The 22131-nt window shown below is 37.6% G+C and overlaps 3 protein-coding genes and 1 pseudogene across 3 annotated transcripts; 3 read left to right on the top strand and 1 right to left on the bottom strand.

Moving 5' to 3' along the window:
- Positions 1-1581: 1581 nt before the first annotated feature.
- LOC113320630 lies at positions 1582-3298 on the top strand. Its single transcript, XM_026568531.1, has 4 exons — positions 1582-1939; positions 2030-2241; positions 2331-2598; positions 2685-3298. The coding sequence occupies exons 1-4, from the start codon at positions 1688-1690 to the stop codon at positions 2991-2993; spliced, it is 1041 nt and encodes a 346-aa protein (XP_026424316.1). The 5' UTR covers positions 1582-1687; the 3' UTR covers positions 2994-3298.
- Positions 3299-3613: 315 nt separating this feature from the next.
- On the top strand, positions 3614-5355 carry LOC113320629. Its single transcript, XM_026568530.1, has 5 exons — positions 3614-3755; positions 3905-4162; positions 4241-4452; positions 4547-4814; positions 4908-5355. Exons 1-5 carry the CDS (start codon positions 3723-3725, stop codon positions 5214-5216), a joined length of 1080 nt encoding a protein of 359 aa, XP_026424315.1. The 5' UTR covers positions 3614-3722; the 3' UTR covers positions 5217-5355.
- A 271-nt stretch (positions 5356-5626) lies between these two features.
- LOC113320631 lies at positions 5627-9936 on the top strand (annotated as a pseudogene).
- A 408-nt stretch (positions 9937-10344) lies between these two features.
- On the bottom strand, positions 10345-14365 carry LOC113322019 (elongation factor 2-like). The gene is made up of 6 exons (XM_026570017.1): positions 14252-14365; positions 13634-13694; positions 13452-13539; positions 11855-13357; positions 10809-11753; positions 10345-10652 (listed from the first exon to the last, which is right to left on the bottom strand). Exons 2-5 carry the CDS (start codon positions 13634-13636, stop codon positions 10816-10818), a joined length of 2532 nt encoding a protein of 843 aa, XP_026425802.1. The 5' UTR covers positions 13637-13694; positions 14252-14365; the 3' UTR covers positions 10345-10652; positions 10809-10815.
- Between the last annotated feature and the right edge of the window lie 7766 nt (positions 14366-22131).

Raw genomic sequence — 22131 nt, 5'->3', positions numbered from 1 at the left:
CTTGAATTTCAATAATCTCGAAAATCTTAGTTGTTGTTTTTTTCACTTCTTCTTCATCTCAAAAAACCCAACTCTCTCACAAAGATCTGATTTCTCTATTAATGTACCACTAACAACTTAACTTAGTTATGCCATTATAAAAAAAATTAAAAAAAAGGTTGGAAAAGAGGTGATAATAATTTTTTATCTAGTAACCCTATTTTGACACCATTAGATATGCCTCACAAAAAAAAAAATATATATATATATATTATAAAAAAGACGTTGTGTTTGTGTAGACTGACAAAGCCGTCCATCGATTTCGTCATCTAGCGGCCCGGATCGAGAGTTGGGAAAGGGATATTTCCGTACGTCGGATGTCCTGATTTCCTGATTTAGTTACGGAACCTTTAGTAACGTGGTTTCCTAACTCCGACACCAATTATGTAGGGTACATTCTTTATATAACTTTTTTTCCATAGACCAAGCCCATCCTCCTGTATGTTTCAACCGTGGTTCGAGTTAACGGACAGAAATGGTCATTATCGTCGTCTTAGTAGAAAACGTATAGGCATGATAAGTATAGTATGCAGTATGCACCCTCTCATAAGCTATCATAACCGGCTGGTTATGTAAGGAAAATAAGCAAAACCCTCCGCTCTGGTGGTCAAAAGAAAAAGCAAAGGACCTTCTACCACCTTTTTCACTTTACTTCGTCAAGGAAGGTCCACGTTCTAAAGTCTTGGAGATAAAAATAGATTCTTGCGCAAACTTAATTTGTCCGGCAATGCACTGGCATATTTTCCGTGTGGGATTTCTTTTCTTGATATTCTTACCCTTATCGAAGATTATTATATGAATATACATTAGAGATCCTTGATTTACCAAACTGATTATTGTTAAACCTGGTATGTCACTGGAAAATAAAGGTTAATAGGATTTTGAAATTCGAGTTACCAAGGAATAAACAAAATATATTATCTTAATAAAAACAAATATTAATTTGAAGACCCTATAGATTTTACCTAATCATGGCTAATTTTAATACGGATATTATATTTTTCTTTAAATTTTCTAATCCACGGGCCCCATCCAGCTAGTATGTCCCGATTAATTAAACACGCTACTGTAACCCGACTAACTAACACGCTATAATATGACACGACCAACTAAATATCAGGACCGTTCTGGTATGACTGGACTAACCAAATATGTTCCCGACTATTATAGATGGACCAAAATTGTATGGGAAGATAGACGGACTAAAACATAGGAAAATATTGACCGACCCGACCAAACACTAAACAAAACTCTAAAAGGTTGAGCTCCGGTCATAGACCCGGGTGATACCTGGTATATATATATCTCAAAACAGGATTCTTATTTTGGGTGTGACCTTTTGGACTCTTTCTAGCATTTTCACCATCTGGGCTAAGCCTCAGTTGGCTAGAGCCTGAAGCCCTGAACACCATTTCGGTATTCTCGGATGTGTGGATGGGGTGGAGCCCATCACATACATGGACACTACGTGGCATAGTGACACATTCAGCTTTGTCCCTTTATACGACATCTGTGTTTGTCACTGTGCCAGTAACCAGTCGAACTAATCTGGTAAACTGAGCTCAGATATCTTAAAATTGAACCTAGAAGTAGAACTCCATCTCAAACCCCAAAAAACCCTTCTTTGATCACTTCCAAAGAGAAAATTATGCTGAGAAAGATTGCAGTTGTGTTGTTCGTTGGAATTTTAGGATGGGTATATCAAACAATCACACCACCACCTCCAAAAATTTGTGGGTCTGTAAATGGTCCACCAATCACTTCACCAAGAATCAAGCTAATTGATGGTAGACATCTTTCTTACAGAGAATCAGGTGTACCCAAAGAGAAAGCTCAGTTTAAGATCATACTTAGTCATGGTTTTAGTGATTCCAAAGATTTTTATCTTAGGGCTTCTAAAGTAAGATTTTTCTTTTTGATGAGAAATGGTTTGTGTAATTGATTAATTGAAGTTTATATGAATGACCCTCTGTTGGTTTGTGTGTTGTAGGAAGTAATTGAGGAGCTTGGAGTGTATATGTTGACATTTGATAGAGCTGGGTATGGAGAAAGTGACCCAAACCCTAGAAGGTCAGTGAAGAGTGATGCATTTGATATTCAAGAGCTAGCTGATCAGTTGGAGATTGGAGATCAGTTTTACATTGTTGGGGTTTCAATGGGTGCTTACCCAGTTTATGGTTGTCTTAAATACATACCAATTAGGTACTGAATTTACTGATTTCGTCGAAGTTCTTGATATTTTTCTGGGGATTTTTGAAATGAAATGTTGTTTTGTGATATCATTGTTACAGGATTGCTGGTGTATCTTTAGTAGTTCCATTGATAAACTTTTGGTGGCCGTCTTTTCCTGCGGATATATCCGAAAGGGCCTTTAAGGGACTGCTCTTGCAAGATCAATGGACATTTAGGGTAGCACATTATGCACCTCAATTAGTTTATTGGTGGTTGACACAGAAATGGTTTCCTTCATTGGCTGCTTTAGAGGGGAATATAGAGATTTTTAGTAACTCAGACCGAAAGATGTTGAAAAAGATTGCAGAAAACCCGAATCCCAATCAGGTATTGAAAGATTAGATAAATTTCGCTCATTTCTGATGAATGTAGTTTGTTGCAATGTCGTTTTTATTGTGACTCTTGCATTTCAGGAAAAGGTAACGCAGCAGGGTGTTTTTGAGTCTCTGCATAGAGATTTAATGGTTGGTTTTGGAAATTGGGGTTTTGATCCCTTGGAATTGAAGAATCCTTTTCCTGGAAAGGAAAATGTTGTTCAAATTTGGCAAGGTCATGAAGATAGGGTTATTCCATTTATGCTACAACGCTATGTTTCAGAAAGACTTCCATGGATTAAGTATCATGAGGTTGTTCATGGTGGTCATTTAATGCCTTACAATACCACGATATCAGACGCCATCTTAAAATCACTATTGATAGGAGAAGAACCATCTTTTGTATGACAAATTCTCTGTCACATAGAGTATAAATGAAATACTTGCAATAAAGTTTGAAGTACTTTGTAGTTTGTATATGTATAAATATGTTGTAATACTTTATTTGCTTCATTTCTCCTAGTCTGTCGCTCATCGTGCTAAGGTGTAACAGTATGAAACAGTATGCATCTTTGTATGCAGTTATATAAGCGTTAACAGCTCATTGTGATATTATCTAATATTAAGGAAACTTTCATTGTAATTTTACCAAGAATATCGATGTACTTATCTAGTCATCCCTCTCAAGCTTTAAACACGAATCTTTGATTTGATCTATTGCCATTGTCTTTTTGGGAACCCCATTTCAGGTAATCGGTTTACATACTTCGTTGTACTCAGTTTTTACCCTTAGTTCCTTACATTGAAGACTAATGTGATATTGACCTGTGTTGTTCCTGTTAGAGTAGAGTATGGTGATTAAGGTTACAGTCTTACAGGCTTTTGCTGGTGTTGTTGGGGCAGGATTGCAGGTGCATCATTTGCATCTCCTTTCAGGTAAACCTCTTGCTTTTGAGTTTGCATTTTACTCCGCTGTGTTCACTTAGTCACTTACTCATGTGAAGTGATTTGATACAGATATGTGTTGATTGTAATTTGTAAGACTACAGTGGTATTGTTGGTCTGAAATCTGGTGAGTTTTATGGTCCCTCCTATTCCAAAGAAAGGGAGAAATCGGAGCACGGTACAACATGATAGATGAGAGCATGGTTTTTCCAGAAACACACCTTGGTATGTTGTATCTGTAGTGGAGCAGATTACCCACCCTTTTTGTGACACCTGTCTAATGCTTATCCAACACCTAAAACAGTGACTTATCTAAAAACATTATCAAGAATCGTATACCCACCAGGAACCAATCTTTGTTCTCTTCCTAACAGGAAACTACGTTGAGAAAGATCGCAGTTGTCTTGCTAGTTGGAATTATAGGTTGGATATGTCAAACAATCAAACCACCGCCTCCAAAAATATGTGGGTCTTTCAATGGTCCACCAATTACTTCACAAAGAATCAAGCTCAGAGATGGAAGACATCTTTCTTACTTGGAATCAGGTGTACCTAAAGCTAAAGCTCAGTTCAAACTCATACTTGTGCATCCTTTTGGTGATTCCAAAGATTTCTATCTCAGAGCATCCAAAGTAAGATTTCTACCAACTTTTCTTTCATAGAACTGAACTATTTTTTTTTAGTAATCGATTGTTGTTTTGTGATTGTAGGAACTAATTGAAGAGCTTGGGGTATATATTTTGTCATTTGATAGAGCTGGATATGGAGAAAGTGATCCAAACCCTGAAAGATCAGTGAAGAGTGATGCATTTGATATTCAAGAACTTGCTGATCAATTAGAGCTTGGTTCAAAGTTTTACCTTATTGGGATTTCTATGGGTGCTTACCCAGTTTATGGCTGTCTCAAACACATACCAAATAGGTACTGAATTTTCTATTTTTGTCTCAATTATTGTTTCGCCTTTTTTAATTTTCTAGAAATTTACTTATTTTTCGTGCAATTTTTATAATTGTAGGATTGCAGGTGCATCTTTAGTAGTTCCAATGATTAATTACTGGTGGCCTTCGTTTCCTTCAAATTTATCTGAAATTGCGTTTAAAAGACATCTTTTGCAAGATCAATGGGCATTTAGGGTAACCCACTATGCACCTCAGATACTTCACTGGTGGTTAACCCAGAAATGGTTTCCTTCTCTGTCTAGTTTAGAGGGGAAGCTAGATCTGTTTAGTATCTCAGACAGAGAGATACTGAAAAAGATTGCTGAAAACCCAGATCCTCATCAGGTATTGAAAGGTTATATAGACGTGGTTTATTCTGCAACCCATTATGCTTGTTAAATTGTGATTTTTGACGCTGACATCTAGCTTACTTTTCAGGGAAAGGGAACACAGCAGGGTGTATTTGAGTCTCTACATAGAGATTTAATGGTGGCATTTGGAAGTTGGGATTTTGATCCTATGGAATTGAAGAACCCATTTCCTGGAAATGAGCATATTGTTCAAATTTGGCAAGGTTATGAAGATAGGATTTTTCCGTTTATGCTACAACGTTATGTTTCAGAAAGACTTCCATGGATCAAGTACCGGGAGGTTGTTGATGTTGGTCATTTGATGCCTTACAACACCACTATATCGGGTGCCATCTTAAAGGCTCTCTTAATAGGAGAAGAACCATCTTTCATATAACCAACTCTCTTATGGGTAAAGTGTAAATGAGATGCTTATTAAGGTGGTAGTGTATCAGAAATCATGTATCTTTCTCATTAGTGACTTATTATAAATTTATCACTTTGAAAGTTAAGATTCACCATATTTCAACCAAGAATATTAGTGTTTGTTATCCTTTTCAAGCTTTTTTAATGAATCTTCATTTGAAAATCCCCTTCCAGGTAATTTTCTTACATGCAACTTTATACACATCGATTTTTCCTTATAAGTTATACTTGACACTGATCTGCGTCGTTCTCATTACAGTCAAATATGCTGATCCAGGTTATGGTGGTGTTGGTGGTGGTGGTGGGAGTTCTTGGGTTTGTTTATCAGGCTATACAACCACCGGTTCCCAGACTATGTGGGTCTTTAGATGGTCCTACTGCTTCTTCATCTAGAATCAGACTCAGTGATGGAAGATAAATCGCATACAAAGAATCAGGTGTACCCAAATCTAAAGCTCGGTTTAAGACCAATGTCATTCACGGCTTCAGTGACGCCAGATACTTTTATCTGCCAGTATCCGAAGTACGAACACAAACTGAGATAAAGAATGATTGTGTTGAATTTTCTTAGATTCGTATGTGGTGACACATAATGTTTTGTAACGTATTGCTGTTGTAGTTCTTGTAGGAAGTTGTAGAGGAGTTGGGTGTTTATTTCTTGACATTTTATAGAGCTGGGTATAGAGAGAGTGATCCAAGCCCAAAGGGATCTGTGAAGAGTGAAGCCTTTGACATACAGGAACTTGCTTATCAGTTAGAGCTTGGTTCAAGATTTTACATGGTGTTTCATTGGAAGCCTTTGATGTTGTTTTAAATACATACCAACAGGTATTGATCAACAATTCCAAGTTTGAATTCGACTTCTTTCTAAGTTCAATATCAAATCCATCTCGGTCCTAATTGTAATTTTTTGCAGGATTGCAGGTGCATCCGGTAGTAAACTACTGGTGGCCTTCCTTCCCTTCAAATGTACCGAAAATGGCATTCAAGAAATTGCTCTTACAGGATCAATGGATATATAGAGTAGCACATTATGCCCCACGATTACTGTATTGGTGGTTTACTCAAAAGTGGTTTCCTTCGATGTTCTTAATGGAGGATGGCTGTTGTGAGAATCCAGCTGTTTTTAGCACCTCAGACAGTGATAAAAAAAACCAAAGCCTAGGCAGGTATGAATATCTCTAGCGATGATGTGTTATCTTTTCTTGTCTTGGTGCATAGTCCAGTAAGTTAAATTCGATTTGTCTTTTATCTTCCGTGACATCTTGGTCAGGTATGGGCCAGAAAACAAAACATGTGTCACTGAGTCTCATTTTTGTTAATGTCCATCAAGTTAATATAACATTTTACCTGTATCTGTTGGGTTAGCAAGCCGGGATAATTGAAAGAGTTGATTAAAATCACAAACTCTTAAAATTTGAACTTCTTAATGTCATTTGTAAATGAATTTTATGTAATTACAGTAGAAAGTATTCGCAGTCTGTCGGTCATCATGTTGAGGTGCAATAATATGAAATATCATGTATCTTTCTGCATTTATTAATAGAATTAATGGCTCATTATGATTTTATCTCTTTAAAAGTGAAGGTTCATTGTACTTCAACCAAGAGTATCATCGTTTGTTATCCTTTCAAGCTTTATACATGAATCTCCATCTCAAAATTCCTTTTCAGGTAACTTTTTTACATGTTATTTTTCCTTGGACTAACTTGAGATTGATCTATGTTCTTCTTATTGCAGTCGAATATGTTGATCAAGGTTACAGTGGGGCTGTTGGTGGGAGTTATTGGGTATATTTATCAATCTATAAAACCACCGATTCCCAAACCATGTGGGTCTTTAGATGGTCCTCCTGTTTCGTCTCCTAGAATCAGACTCAGTGATGGAAGATACCTTGCATACAAAGAATCTGGTGTACCTAAATCTAAAGCTCGGTTTAAGATCATTGTTCATTCACGGGTTCAATGACGCCAAAGACTTTTACCTGCCAGCATCCGAAGTACAAACACAAAAAGAGATAAGAGTAATTGTTTTAAATTCTCTTATATTTGTGATAAACAATGTTTTATAACTTATATTGCTATATTTCTTGCAGGAAGTTGTAGAGGAGTTAGGTGTTTATTTATTGACATTTGACAGAGCTGGGTATGGAGAGAGTGATCCAAACCCGAAGAGATCTGTGAGAAGTGAAGCCTTTGACATACAAGAACTTGCGGATCAGTTAGAGCTTGGTTCGAAATTTTACGTAGTTGGTGTTTCTTTGGGAGGTTACCCTGTTTGGGGTTGTCTCAAATACATTCCAAACAGGTATTAATCAATGATTCCAAGTTTGAATTCGACTTCTTTGTAAGTTAAATCCATCTTGATCCTGTAAGTTTGTAGATATCTTTAAAGAAGCAATATTGAGGAATAGTGTCGATGCCAATCTTAATGATCTGGTTAGTGATTGTGATATTGAGATTTATGAAGACACTAATATTCCTGCTTTGCCTCTTAAACCACAAAGTAAAAATCCTGAAATAAATCAACAGAGAATCAGAACAGAGAAGCAAGGAAGAACTGTTCCTCAACATTGCTTCTCTAAAGATATCTACAAACGTTCTGTAGCAAACTTTTCATATTATTTGTTTGAGAGGTATAGTATAATTTTGCAGGATTGCAGGTGCATCATTAGTGGCTCCAATAATTAACTAATGGTGGCATTCCTTTCCTTCCAATGCATCGAAAATGGCATACAAGAAATTGCTCTTGCAGGATCAATGGATTTATAGAGTAGCACATTATGCCCCGCAATTACTATACTGGTGCTTTACTCAAAAATGGTTTCCCTCGATGTCTGCAATGGAGGAAGGCTGTCGTGAGAATCCAGCTGTTTTTAGCACCTCAGACAGTGATTTTGCGAAGGATGATAGACAACCCAAAGCCTGGTCAGGTATGAACATCTCTAGCAACAATGAAGGTGGCATGATAAGTTAGGTCTCATTAAGTTAACATCACTGTTGAAATTTCTATAGAAAAAAACACATGATAGTTCTTCCAAACGTAGAATTGCCTTAGCATTGCTGGTATAGAGCTCCTAAAATTCTAGTAGATGAAGCAAGGCTATCTCTGTAAACTCACTCTCTTGTTGGTATTTCTTGCTTGAGTTATAAATGAGTACTCAACTCTAGCGTTGATTGTAATTTATAGGCTTACAAGACCGACCATACAATGCCAAGATAGTAGATATATCTAGATAACAGTAAAACAACCAACTGACCCTAGTTCACTCTAGCGTTTTCTTAACTTCCTACGTTCTTTCTTATCAAACTAGCTGACTATCTAGAATTTTTCTAGATTGCTTGTTTTTGATATTCTAGTTTACTTGTTTTAACTTGTTAACTAGACTTTGTCTAGATTGTGCTAGACAATTACAAATTACAACTGCAACACCCCCTCTTAATTTGTAATGGCACAACATATCGATTTCGATCTTCACCCGAAGAAGACGGACAAAACTATGGAGAAATAAAGAAGAGAGCTACACGGGGAGGACTAGAAGCTGAAAGACTGGGTGAAGACCGAAATCGAATATGTTACCTCCAATTACAAATTAAGGGGGTGTGTTGGAAATGTTGGATAAATCTAGATCAATCTAGATAGTCAGCTAGTTAGATAAGTATGATGAGTAAGAAATGTCTAGAGAATACTAGAGTTGGAAAGGTCGGCTATTGCAGTGTGAAAAGATAACTAGTTGGTTAAGTAAAAAATAGAGAACTAATTCTCTAGAACCTGTCAAATTAGTTTTAGTTAAGAAAATTCTAGAAAATATAGCGTCGGCATTTGTAGCCTATAAATAGGCAGTTGTGTGCTGATTTGAAAACTAAGCAAGAAATTAGAAGGAGGTTCAAGTTTGATTGAGAAAGCTCTTGCTTCAGCTACTAGTGTTCCAGGACCTGTACTATGCTCGTCCGAAGTATCATCGAGTGTTTATGTTTATGAAAATATTGACAATCACGTTGTACTGCTATACCCTTATCTGTTCAGTTAACATGTCAGAACATATGACGAGTTGCTTGCTATCACAAACTTTTATAATATGAACTTCTTATTTTTGTTTACTGGTGATTTTTATGCTATTTCAGGAGAAAGTAAACCAACAAGGTATATACGAGTCACTCATTAGAGATATGATGGTTGGTTTTGGGAAAGGTGGGATTTCGACCCACTGGGACTAGAGAATCCATTTCCTGAAAATTATGGAAATCCAGTTCAAATTCGGCAAGGTTGTGAAGACAGGATTATCTCATGTCAAATACAGTGTTATGTTGCAGAACGTCTGCCATGGATCAAGTATTATGAACTTTCCGATGGTGGACATTTACTTCCCCACAACACTACTGTGGTTGATGCTGTCCTGAGGTCACTGCTGATTGCATTAGAACCATCTTTTATATAAAAATGCGCAGAACTACACTCAAGCCATCATGTGATGTTCTTGAATTTGAGTGCAAAAATGTAGTATCACTGTTCTGACAGTCCATCGGTCATTTTCCTAAGAAATATAGGGCTGCGGGTTATTAGTTTTGGATTCTTAGTTTTCATTGTTTCATTAAGGTTTGATTTGTTTCTACCACCAAAATCAACCGACTCATAAGTGTCGAGACAGTCAGTAGATTGATCCCATGAATAAAGGAAATTTTATTCCCTCAGTCAGGGTTGGGTCAGACTCAACCTAAAAACCAAATGGTCTGATATCAACTGCACTTGGCTTCAATAGTTCGGAGCTTCTAAATCAAACTTGATCACAAGCTTCTCCAAAAGACTTTTCACTCATTTGTGTATAAGCAGCAAAAAGCTGAAAATCCCTGTAAGTTACTTCTGTCACTAGAATCCTTCATTATTAGGATTTACAGGTCTAGAAGGATAGATATGCATGAGTTGTCCAGGATTTCAAACAGCGTGCCCATGTTTCATTTCTCTTGTGACTATATGTGCACCCTAAAGAAGTCCATGAAAAATCTATGAAGTAAACAACGTACCATCCAACTACTTTGGCAACTCCACAATTGTATTGGCAGATGGAAACAAAAAAAAAAACATCCCACAACAAAGCAATATATAAACACTACCATCAGCATCCAAAATAATAAGCTGCAAACAAAAACCATCTCATTGATGTTCATGGATCCCTATTATAAACTACAAAGACTTGCTACTGGGAAAAATGTTGTTTCATGGATCAAAATCACGAGAACACATTGTGAAAGTTTCGTAAATATTAATAGTGTTACACACCCAGCAGAAGAAAAACCAAAATGGAAAACAAAAGAGGGGTCTTTTAGGATTAACACTCTCCCAACCAAAACTCTAGTTCGGATCAACAATGGCATCTAGCTCTTCACTTCCAGGAACTTTTACGAGTAACCTGTCCATCAAAACATTACCCACAAAAAATCAGCACCATAGATAACAAAGAATAAGCTTCGGTAAAAAGATAAGAAAGGAAGAAGATACCATATCAACCTAATGCCGGAAATTTAAGACAACTTAGCATCTCAATTCATACAAAAAAGAAATATACCTCGTACTTAAAGCTTGTCCTCAAAATCAGATAGAGGGGTCATCTGAGCCTTCAAACCCTTCCTCCTCCTGATCTCAGTCACAAGATCTGAAGCTTGAGTGCCTTGTTCCAAAGGATCAGCCATCATCATATCCCAATGATCAAACACAGACTGGGGGAAAGCCTGTCCTGATGTGGCAGCCCTAAGCTGGGCAGAGAAACCAAATGACTCAACGACAGGTAGATATGCTTTGATGTTGTACAGAGGAGTTCCTGGTCTCTGCATTTCCTCAAAGACGTGACCACGCTTCTGATTGAGAACACCGTAGATACCACCAAGAGCACCTTCGGGAGCCTGGATTTCGACCAGGTACACAGGTTCTAAAAGTCTGGGTTTAGCTGTGAGCTGTGAGGCATACATAACTCTCCTAGCAGTAGGAATAACCTGTCCACCACCTCTGTGAATGGCATCAGAATGGAGAACCACATCACATACTTCAAAGCATATACCTCTCATGTTCTCTTCTGCCAGCACACCTTCCTTTGACGCCCACTGAAAACCTGCAACAACTGAATCCTTGATTTCATTAAGGTACTGAACTCCCTTACACATATCCACAACCATGTTTGGACCAGTAGTATCGGGACCAAAACACCAGATCTTCTTTGCAAGATCCTTATCCCATCCAAACTCTTCAGATAAGATCTTTGAACGAACTTTAGGATCATCTCTTGGACCAATACGACCATCATCAATGGCTTCAGCAAGTCCATCCTCAAGAGGACGTGCCTCCATGTACAATCGGTTGTGCTTGTTTGGAGATTTGCTCATCACAGTTCTTGAAGACTTTTCAAGCACAGTCTCACGGAAAGACACCACGGGGTCGGACTTCACAATTTCAGCACCACCCATGAAATCATCCTGCAAATCCTTCAAACAGATCTCAAGATGGAGTTCTCCAGCACCTGAAAGAAAAACATTTTAGATCTAATCCACTTTCACATGAGAGAGTGTGTGTCCAGTAACAGAAGGAAGATGATGAATAGTAACAGAAGGGATGACAAACCTGCAATAATGTGCTCTCCTGACTCCTCAATGGTACACACAACCATAGGGTCAGATTTGGACAGACGCTTAAGCCCTTCAACCAGCTTGGGCAAGTCAGAGGCAACCTTACACTGGACAGCAACACGAACAACGGGAGAGACAGAAAACTTCATGGCTCTGATAGGATGAGCATCAACTTCCTTCTCGTTTGTGAGGGTTGCATTCTTGGTGATAAATTGATCCAATCCGACCAGGGCAACTGTGTTACCACAAGGAACATCCTCAACAGACTCCTGTTTCTTTCCCATCCAGATAACAGTTCTCTGGACACTCTTGGTGTACAAGTCCTTCTTCCCACCAGGAACATAGTTAGGCCCCATGATTCTGACTTTAGCACCTGTTGCAACCTTACCAGCAAAGACACGACCGAAGGCAAAGAATCTACCCTTGTCGGAGGCGGGAATCATCTTAGACACGTAGAGCATAAGAGGACCTTCAGGATCACAGTTTCTGATGGCATTAGCATACTGGTCATCAAGAGGACCCTCGTACAAGTTCTCAACACGATACTTCTGAGCTGTGTGGGGAGAGGGGAGATGATAAATCATCATTTCAAGTAGGGCAGTAGCTGCAGGGAGCCAAGTCTGCATCACACGCTTCATCAAGGGCTTTCCAATCAATTCCTTCTCATCATTCTTCATTGTAACACCAAGCTTTTGCAACATAGGCCACAACTTGTCTTTTTGATCATTCATGCAAGTGGCAATGATCTGCTTGATGGGTTCATAACAGAACTGGACAAACCCACGCTTACATGTAGGAGACGCGGTTCTCTTATTAGTCCACTTCTTAGTTGCTGGGTCAAAGAAGTTCTCACCCCAAAGCCTCTCCATCATCTTACTGTGTTCAACACCGAACTTAGAAGCATACATGTTTGCGAAATTGGTTAGAGTGAAAGCCCAACCGTGCAAACCAGCAGAGAAGGCGACAGTTCCTTTTTCAGGATAAACCTGGACGTCACCAAGGAGTGGGTCTTCATAAGTGGCCATGATAACATTGGCATTCTCAATAACTCTGGAGAAGGTCTGATAAGCCTCTTCTCCATCAACCTGTAGCTCTAGGAAACATCTGTCCATCTTGTTGACAGTCAACACAGGCCTAATCCTTTCTCCAAGAGCTTGTCGAAGGACAGTCTCGGTTTGGACACAGACACCCTCAATACAGTCCACCACAACAAGTGCACCATCAGTAATACGTAATGCAGCTGTGACTTCAGAAGAAAAGTCGACGTGACCAGGTGAATCGATAAGGTTGATGAGGTACTCGTTACCCATTCTGTCACCCTTGTAGGCCTTCAAAGACTCATCAGACATCTCATAATAGAGAGAGATACCAGTAGATTTAATTGTAATACCACGTTCCGCCTCATCTGCACGGGTATCTGTCATACGAACATCACCAGCAGTTTCTTGGGCAATAATACCAGCAGCAGCCACAAGAGAATCAGTAAGTGTTGATTTTCCTGCAAAACATACATAAAAATATGAGCTAAGCTAACCAACTTTATGCACAAACCAATCTAAACGCGAAAACAATAATACTACACAGTCGCATACCATGGTCGACATGAGCAATGACGGACATGTTCCTGATATTATGCTTCAGGTCCATGATCCGACGCAGCTCTTCAGCTGTAAACTTCACCTGCACAGATTACACCATAAAAAGAGTATCAGAAACAGGCCAATCATAAAACCATAGCATATTGAACATAATAAATAGTCTGCAGAAAGCTTACCATCTTTGCTTCTGTAAAAGATAACTTTGTCAATACCAAATATCACTGAACAGGCAAATCCCTGAAACGTAAAACACAAACAACAGATACACCGAGTCAAATTACAGTTAACAAATATCACAAATTGATGTTTAAAATCTACATCTGAAACTCAGAACAAAAAAAAATCATTAAAAATACAGCACAAATCTTATAAAATCTACAACACTAAGATTACAAAAACACATGGATTAACAGGATTATTATTTCATCGAATCATTAAATACCAAAACAAATACTCAAATCTCTACGTTATCATAGATTTACTTTGAAAATGCGACCAAGATAAAGCTAAAACCCTAAGATTGAACAAAAACAATACAATCTAGCACAGATATTCAATACGAACATGATGGATTAAGATTTAACAATCAATCTATCTAGAAAACAATCAGATCTGAAATTTTCTAAGCTAAACTCAAAACACAAAATCAGCATCTGAAAAATGATTTGTTGACTTCTATAAAATCAAATCCGAGTTTCAATAAACAAACAAAATCAAATCAAGATATTAGTAACAGATGATGATACTGAAAAACCATAAAATCTTAGATGTATAAACTGGAAACCCTAATTTACCTGAGAGGAAGTGCCGCAGTGGAAGGAGAAGAAGAAAGAAAAAGAGAAAAGAAGTAACAAGATGAAAGAGGGTTTCCGTCTTCTTATTTAAACCCTAATGGTTAGGAGTTCGGACTTTGGAGGATGCAATCTTAGCCTTAGGTCCAATTTATTATCCATCCACAGGTCCAAGCCTCGTTTGTGATAAGAAACGGAAATTACCGAACTACCCCTGTCCTATTATGCTATTTGCTGAATGGTGCGTTTTTCAGCTGCTGACTCGAGCTTCGTTCAAGGCTGATTCACATATATCGGTGTTGGATCTTGGTTGCCAAGACTCGGTCACTTGAAGGCCACGGTTCTTACCAGGTATAGTCCCCAAAAAATATACATAATTATGTAAGTCCCCTTCATATTATCCTGTAATTAGTGGCCGAGATAGGGTTGACTTATCATAGCTATAGTCCCCAAAAAATATACATAACTATATAAGTCCCCTTCATTTTATTCTGTAATTAGTGGTTAGTCCACCAAATATCTAAATTCAGTCCTTTTTTAATATTTTTCTTAAGCCCCTACATAGAGTTTTCTGGCTCCGCCACTGATTCTTACTCTTACACGTAAAATTATTGACAAATATTATACATGGAACCGGGAGTTAGTGCCATTATTTAAGATTCATAAATGACCGTAAGAGATTTAGTGCCATTATCATGGCTAGAATTATGCATATGTGACTTTAAGTGATAATTTATTTTGTGCACAGAATTATAAGGATTTAAAGAAACTCCCTGAAAGATTGAGTCACATCTGTCTTTCCAGATAACTCAGGCACAGAATTAAGTGATAATTAGAAGGCATTCATAGCATGTTATCATTTTTTGTGGCATCTAGAAACAACCTGCTCTTTTTGGATAAAGTATTAGTATCAAATAACTGGTCTAGGAGAGTGATATTCCAAGAGCAGGTACTAGGAATTATAATCTCAGCAACATCTTCATAAAATCTGAATAAATCATTAATAGGAGCCGGAGGATGTGGGAGTCCAGAGATCCATCTGTCTAGCCATATCTTTGTTTTTCTTCCATTGTTGACTTTCATAAAGTAATTCTGCTGAACAATAAGTAAACCCTTATAGCGATTCCATTCCAAGTATATGAACAATTCTTAGCTTCAATCTTTCTATGAATTATGTCACCATTATTAAAGTATTTGCTGCTAAGAAGTTGCACCATTAAGTTGTTGGATTCAGTACAGATTCTCAAGTCTAATTTTGTGAGAAGAATAAGATTGAGCTTTTCTAAATCTCTGAAAGCAAGACCTCAAATGTCTTTTGGTTTACAGATCTTGAGCCAGTCCAGAGGGTTGGAACCCTTGTTGGATTTATGTCCCCAAAATAAATGTCTTTCACTAGCAGTCAATTTGTGATGAGCTGATTTGGTAGCTTGAATATACCCATTTGATAAGCTGGAACTAAATTAAGCACATGTTTAATCATACTAGACTTCAAAACCTGAGTTAAAGATATAGAATTATAAGTGGATAACCTTTGTTCAAAGCCTTCTTGAATAGATTTAAAAGCTTCTTGCTTAGAATGACCCAGTAGTAAAGGATAACCTAAATACTTTTCTTTAGATCTCATGACTTTGACTCCCAGAATATGAGTTAGACATTCAGATACTTCTGGTTTAGTATGCTTGCTGAAGTGTACTGTAGATTCTCAAAATGTATAACTTGACCAGGCTGTGAACTGAAATTATTGAGAAGATTGAGAAGACTGCTGACAGAAGAGAGATTTTCTTGAGTGAAAATCGGGCAGTCATCTGCAAAAAGCAAATAATTAATGGCAGGAGCATTACCAACCACTTTAATAACCTTTGATAGTTTTGTCTTGTTGAGTTGCAACAAGATGTCTTGAGAGGAATTCCATAGCAAGTATAAAAAATAGGGTGAAAGAGGATTAGCTTGTCTTATACCTCTTGTGGGATGAAATTATTTACATGGAAAGCCATTAAGAAGCACTGAGAGTGAAGTAGTACTTATACACTGGTGAATCAAGTTACAGAAGTCATCACTAAAACCAAAGTAGTTAAGAACTTTAAGAAGAAAACTTCATCCTAACTTGTCAAATGCCTTAGACATGTCCATCTTGAGTGTCATCCAACCAATCTGTCCTTTTTTTCTCTTCATTGAATGAGTGATCTCTTGATCTATGATGGTGTTGTCACTTATAAGTCTACCTGAAACATATGCTTCTTGATAAGGAGAGATAATTTTCTCCATTAATGGTTTCATCCTGTTTACAAGAATTTTGGAGATTATCTTGTAAGAAGTATTGCACAATCCTATTGGCATGTAATCTGCTGCACAAACTAATTTCTTCTTATAAGGGATAAGTGAACAAGTGGGGGTCTAACAACCTCACCCAATATTTTTCTTAGAAATCTTTATAGACTAACTCCAATATACTTTTAAGAGAATCAACTAGACAGTCAGACTCAATCTTAGTAAAAAAGTATATCAAAGAGTTACATCTCAATTTCTCGATTCAATCCCAAATCAAGCAAATAAAAATCTGCGAGTTTGAATGACTACAAGAGAAATCACTTGAACGGTACCAAAGACCAATGTTCAAGGATCAACCAATTTCAATCAACAAACAAAGGTTGGATTTACCAATTGATCGATTCAACGCACAACCTGTGATATTTCAATTATATAACAAAATATAATGCGGAAAAGAAATAGCACAAACACCAAGAGTTTTTTTAGCGAGGAAATCGCATATGCAGAAAAACCTCGGGACCTAGTCCAGATTGAAAACACATTGTATTAAGCCGCTACAGACACTAGCGTACTACAAACTAACTTCGGTCTGGACTGTAGTTGAACCACAATCAATCTCACACTGATCCAAGGTACAGTTGCTCTCCTTACGTCTCTGATCCCAGCAGGATACTATGCACTTGATTCCCTTAGATGATCTCACCCACAACTAAGAGTTGCTACGACCCAAAGCCGAAGACTTTAATAAACAAATCTGTATCACACATAAAAGTCTACAGTAATAGATAAATCTGTATCCCACAGAAATACCTACGAGTTTTGTTCCGTCTTTTGATCAAGGTGAACAGGAACCAATTGATATACCGGACTTATATTCCCGAAGAATAACCTGGAAATATTAATCACCTCATAATAATCTTAATCGACTAGCGAAACAAGATATTGTGGAATCACAAACGATGAGACGAAGATGTTTGTGACTACTTTTATATCTTGCCTATCGTAGAAATTAATCTCAAGCCAATCTTATGATTGTCCTCAATCATGATAGAAACAGCAAAATCAGATCATGCAACTACAGAGAAAATAGTTGCGTCTGGCTTCACAATCCCAATTAAGTCTTCAAGTCGTTAACCTATAGGGTCTCGATAGAAACCTAAGGTTAAAGGAGAATCGACTCTAGCTTATACAACTAGTATCACACATGAGGTGTGGGGATTAGGTTTCCCAGTTGCTAGAGTTCTGCTTTATATAGTCTTCGAATTAGGGTTTGGAAACAATGCTACCTAGGTAACAAAGCATTTAATATTCATGTTAGATGAAAACCTGATTAGATTCAAGATAATATCTTTCAACCGTTAGATCGAACTTAACTTTTTATACACAAATAAAATGCACGTTCATTTATATTTGTGTGACCGTACCTAAACGTGTACACTGATGTGATTTGTAGATAGTGGTAAAAGTGATTCGATTCTCAGACTTGCGAAGGATAAAATATAGACTTAAATTCTAAAACTAAAATAGAAAACACACTAAAAGTTGTAGCAAACTCAATCAAAGATGATAACAATATTAAAAGAACACTAAGGCTAAGATTCCACTATTTTCCAAGTTTAAAGTGATTTAATCCAATATTTGTATTCATGCAATTTTCTCGTTCAATTTGATTCTTACTATTGCAACAAGTAGATTTTCAACAGCAATAATTGTAAATACCAAGTATGAAGCATCAAAAGTCTTAAACTAAGCATACTCCATCAAAATAGATCACAATTACTCAAATAAAAATCATATTCGATATTAGTTCAAGGCAAATAATCATAATAAATTTGCAATAAATAGATAAAAGAGAATATACCACTTCTTGTTGGAAAAATAGCTTCCTCTAGCGCCTCAGCAATGGGGTTTAGCTCCTCATATTAACCATGTTCTCAAAATATGTTTTTATAGCTCAAAAGTGTACAAGGAGGTGAAAAAGTGATAACACAGCCGATTCGCAACAGTGTGAAGGTGTTGCAGAATCTCTGTTACAAAGAGGAAACAATAGCTAAAGACCTAATGTAATTACTGTTGATAAATGATAGATGGGTTATGTTGTTGAATAGCGACAGTGTTCTGCGACAGATACTTGTGCGTCAATGTTCTTCCTCTTCAGCAGCAGCAGCAGAATATTGTATTTTTCCTGCAACTCGATCTCTGGAGCTCTCTATTCTCCTCTAAACTTCTCCTAAGTTTTCGTACCGACCCCCAACTACTCGATATCCTTCTTTGAACCTCCCAACTCCTTTTATATACTTCACGGGGTCATTAAATCCCGAGAACACTCCTATTTTTCTTCTTTTCCAAGTTCCGACGAGTTTGGTTATTATATCCTTTTTATCTTCTCACGCGGCTTTCTGTTTTATCCAACCTCCTTCCCAAGATAGAATACCACCTGGATATAAAAAATATCTTCCCTTTCATCTACGAAATCTTCCAAAAATAACAGAGAATGATAACCCGAGAATATTATGCCATGTTTCCTTTCGAGTGACGTCTCATCCCTTCTTTATCGAATCCGATACGATTACCTTCCCGGTTTAAGCCTAACAGGTACTTCGAATCAATATGTATCAAAAACTCCGATGAAATCTCGTTGCAATTCTTCCCAGGAAATCTCGCCATTTCCGATAAACTTTTTTACTCTGTTTTGTTAAGATTAGACGAAACCTTCCCCCTTTTACGTGAACTTATATCTTACCAACCTTGAATCCACCTAACAGGCCCAAAATGCTCCAAGTCCGTATCAAAATCCATCAAAATCTCGTCCAACTTCGTTCTACTGAATCATGCAGACGGAGTGCAAATTTTCCCGCCAATTCTGTCTCTTCAAAAGCAAGGGATGGAGTGCCCCTAACCAGTACAGGGGTGCGAATAGCTGTGAAGTATAAATAGCAATTAGGGTACCCCTTATTAATGGAGTACCCCTTAGTAATTGAAATGCCCCTTATCCAAACTGAGAGTCCGAATAGTAATTTCTCCCACGAGCGCAAATACCACTTTTCGAGCCAATTTTCCGCAAAAGCTTATTTCTCCAAAAACACCTAAAAAACATAAAATACCAAAATAAGTACAAAAATGGGTACTAACAAAATAGAAAATCGAGATCAAAATAGACACATAAATGCGTCCATCAAATACCCTCAAACCTATTATTTGCTAGTCCTCGAGCAAAAATAAAATAGAAATAAAATCCTAACTCACTGTCGCAGGCATCATCAATTGAATTTAGCGTATGCAATAAGCCTTTAAACCCCTAGGTGTCCCTAGTGGCGGAGTGTTGTCTCCGGAGGGCTTACTAGAGGTATACCCACAAAACCTTTATACTCCAGACCCTAGCTATCTACACAGAACCTTGGAAGGCACTAAAGAATCTCCTTGGTTGGCATACTTATTGACTACAGGAGGAAGTACCATGATGCGAAATTCCAATTGCTATACACGAGTTCGCACTCAAGCATACTAAAATTCATATGAAGTGACAGAGCTCTACTCAGATAGTCACATCCAAACTCATAATCAAACAAATCACATGGATATATTAAGAAGATGGATATAGAAAAACATAGATGGTTTGATGTTGACTAAGGTGAACGGTGTTTCTCATATCTGTCTGAAAGCCACTGCCATAATGAACCTATCCTAATGGACTGAGATACCGGTCTGACTAATATCAACACACTGGCATATACAAGGGTACCAGTGGTCGATAATCCTAACTCTAGGTTAACACAACTGGCATATACAAGGGTTCCAGTGGTCGACTTTATTGAATTTATTCCATTTGGTCTGATGGTCTGGTCTCAATTTCTCCTTTTTTTTCAACTTTTTTTTATGGCTATCTCAATCACTCTATTTTACCCTAGCAATGGTAACAACTTGAATCATGAGCCCCACCTAATCACTTAGAGAAACATATTTTAAAAATAAAAAAATAAAAATAGAAGTGAAAAGGACTCAATGAGACATGGCGAAACTACCATGTTATTTCTAACACCTGAGCTCTGTGCTTTTATGAATAGACTCTTTAGATGTTTCCATCTAATCAGATTGGTCCCTCAACTCCTACAACCAAAATTCTTCCATCCACTTAGAGTGGATAGTGCCATTCTTAATAAGGATAAATTTCTAGGCTCTGGAGTTTATTTATTGCAACGAAAAGGTAACAAAAAGTTCTACCCCACCCCCAAACTTAAATATGACATTGTCCTCAATGTTTCCAATTAAAGAACAGTACCAAAAATATAAGTAACATGAGGAAATAGTAAAGAGATAAGTCGTAAAGATAGTACCCGGGTGAAGTGTAACCAAAAACCTACAAATACTATATACAACATACAAAATCGCCTCGATGGTAAATCAAGGTAAACAGGGTCCTCCAGAGGGACCTCCTCAACATCACCTGTAGGAAAAGGCTCTAAAAAGGGCTTCAATCGCTGATTGTTAACCTTCGAAGAACTACTACCATCTGGTGTCTCAATCTCAACAGCGCCATGAGGAAAAACAGTACTGACCACAAAAGGACCGGTCCACCGGGAGCGCAACTTCCCGGGGAATAGATGAAAACGAGTGTCATACAGAAGAACTTTTTGTCCTGGAGAAAATGACTTTCGTAAAATATTCCTATCATACACAAGTTTCATTTTGTTCTTATACTCCTTAGCACTATCGTATGCATCTCTACGAATCTCGTCCAACTCATTGAGCTGGAGCTTTCTTTGAGCTCCTGCCTTGTCAAGTGAAAAGTTTAAGTTCTTAATAGCCCAATAGGCTCGATGCTCTAACTCAACAGGTAGGTGACATGCCTTGCCAAACACTAAACGATAAGGTGACATTCCAATGGGTGTCTTAAACGCATTACAGTAAGCCCATAAGGCATCAGTAAGCCTCGACGACCAGTCTTTCCTATTTGGATTAACTGTTTTCTCTAAAATACGTTTAATTTTCCTATTGGAAACCTCCACCTGACCACTAGTCTTAGGGTGATATGGGGTTGCTACTTTATGGGCAATACCATATTGTTTCATTAAAAGAGCAAACGGTCTATTACAAAAGTGTGAACCTCCATCACTAATTATAGCTCGCGGCGTACCAAAACGTGTAAGTATATTCTCTTTCAAAAACTGGACCACGACCCTGTGGTCATTCGTTTTACACGGAACCGCCTCAACCCACTTAGACACATAGTCTACAGCGACAAGTATGTAAAGATAACCAAACGAAATGGGAAATGGACCCATAAAATCAATGCCCCACACATCAAAGACCTCAATCACTAAAATAGGGTTCAAAGGCATCATATTTCTACAGGAAATGGTTCCTAACTTCTGGCAACGCTCACAAGAAACACAATGACTATGGGAATCTTTAAACAACGAAGGCCAGTAAAATCCACACTGCAAAATCTTAGCAGCAGTCTTCTTAGCACTAAAATGACCCCCACATGCATGTTCATGACAAAAGGAGATAATACTAGACTGGTCACTCTTAGATACACATTTCCTAATAATCTGGTTCGGACAATACTTAAACAGATAAGGATCGTCCCAAAAGAAATGCTTAACCTCGGCTAA

Source organism: Papaver somniferum, chromosome 11 (assembly GCF_003573695.1).
Source record: "Papaver somniferum cultivar HN1 chromosome 11, ASM357369v1, whole genome shotgun sequence".
In the NCBI taxonomy this organism is placed as follows: Eukaryota; Viridiplantae; Streptophyta; class Magnoliopsida; order Ranunculales; family Papaveraceae; genus Papaver; species Papaver somniferum.
This window is presented reverse-complemented; position numbering and strand designations above follow the sequence as displayed.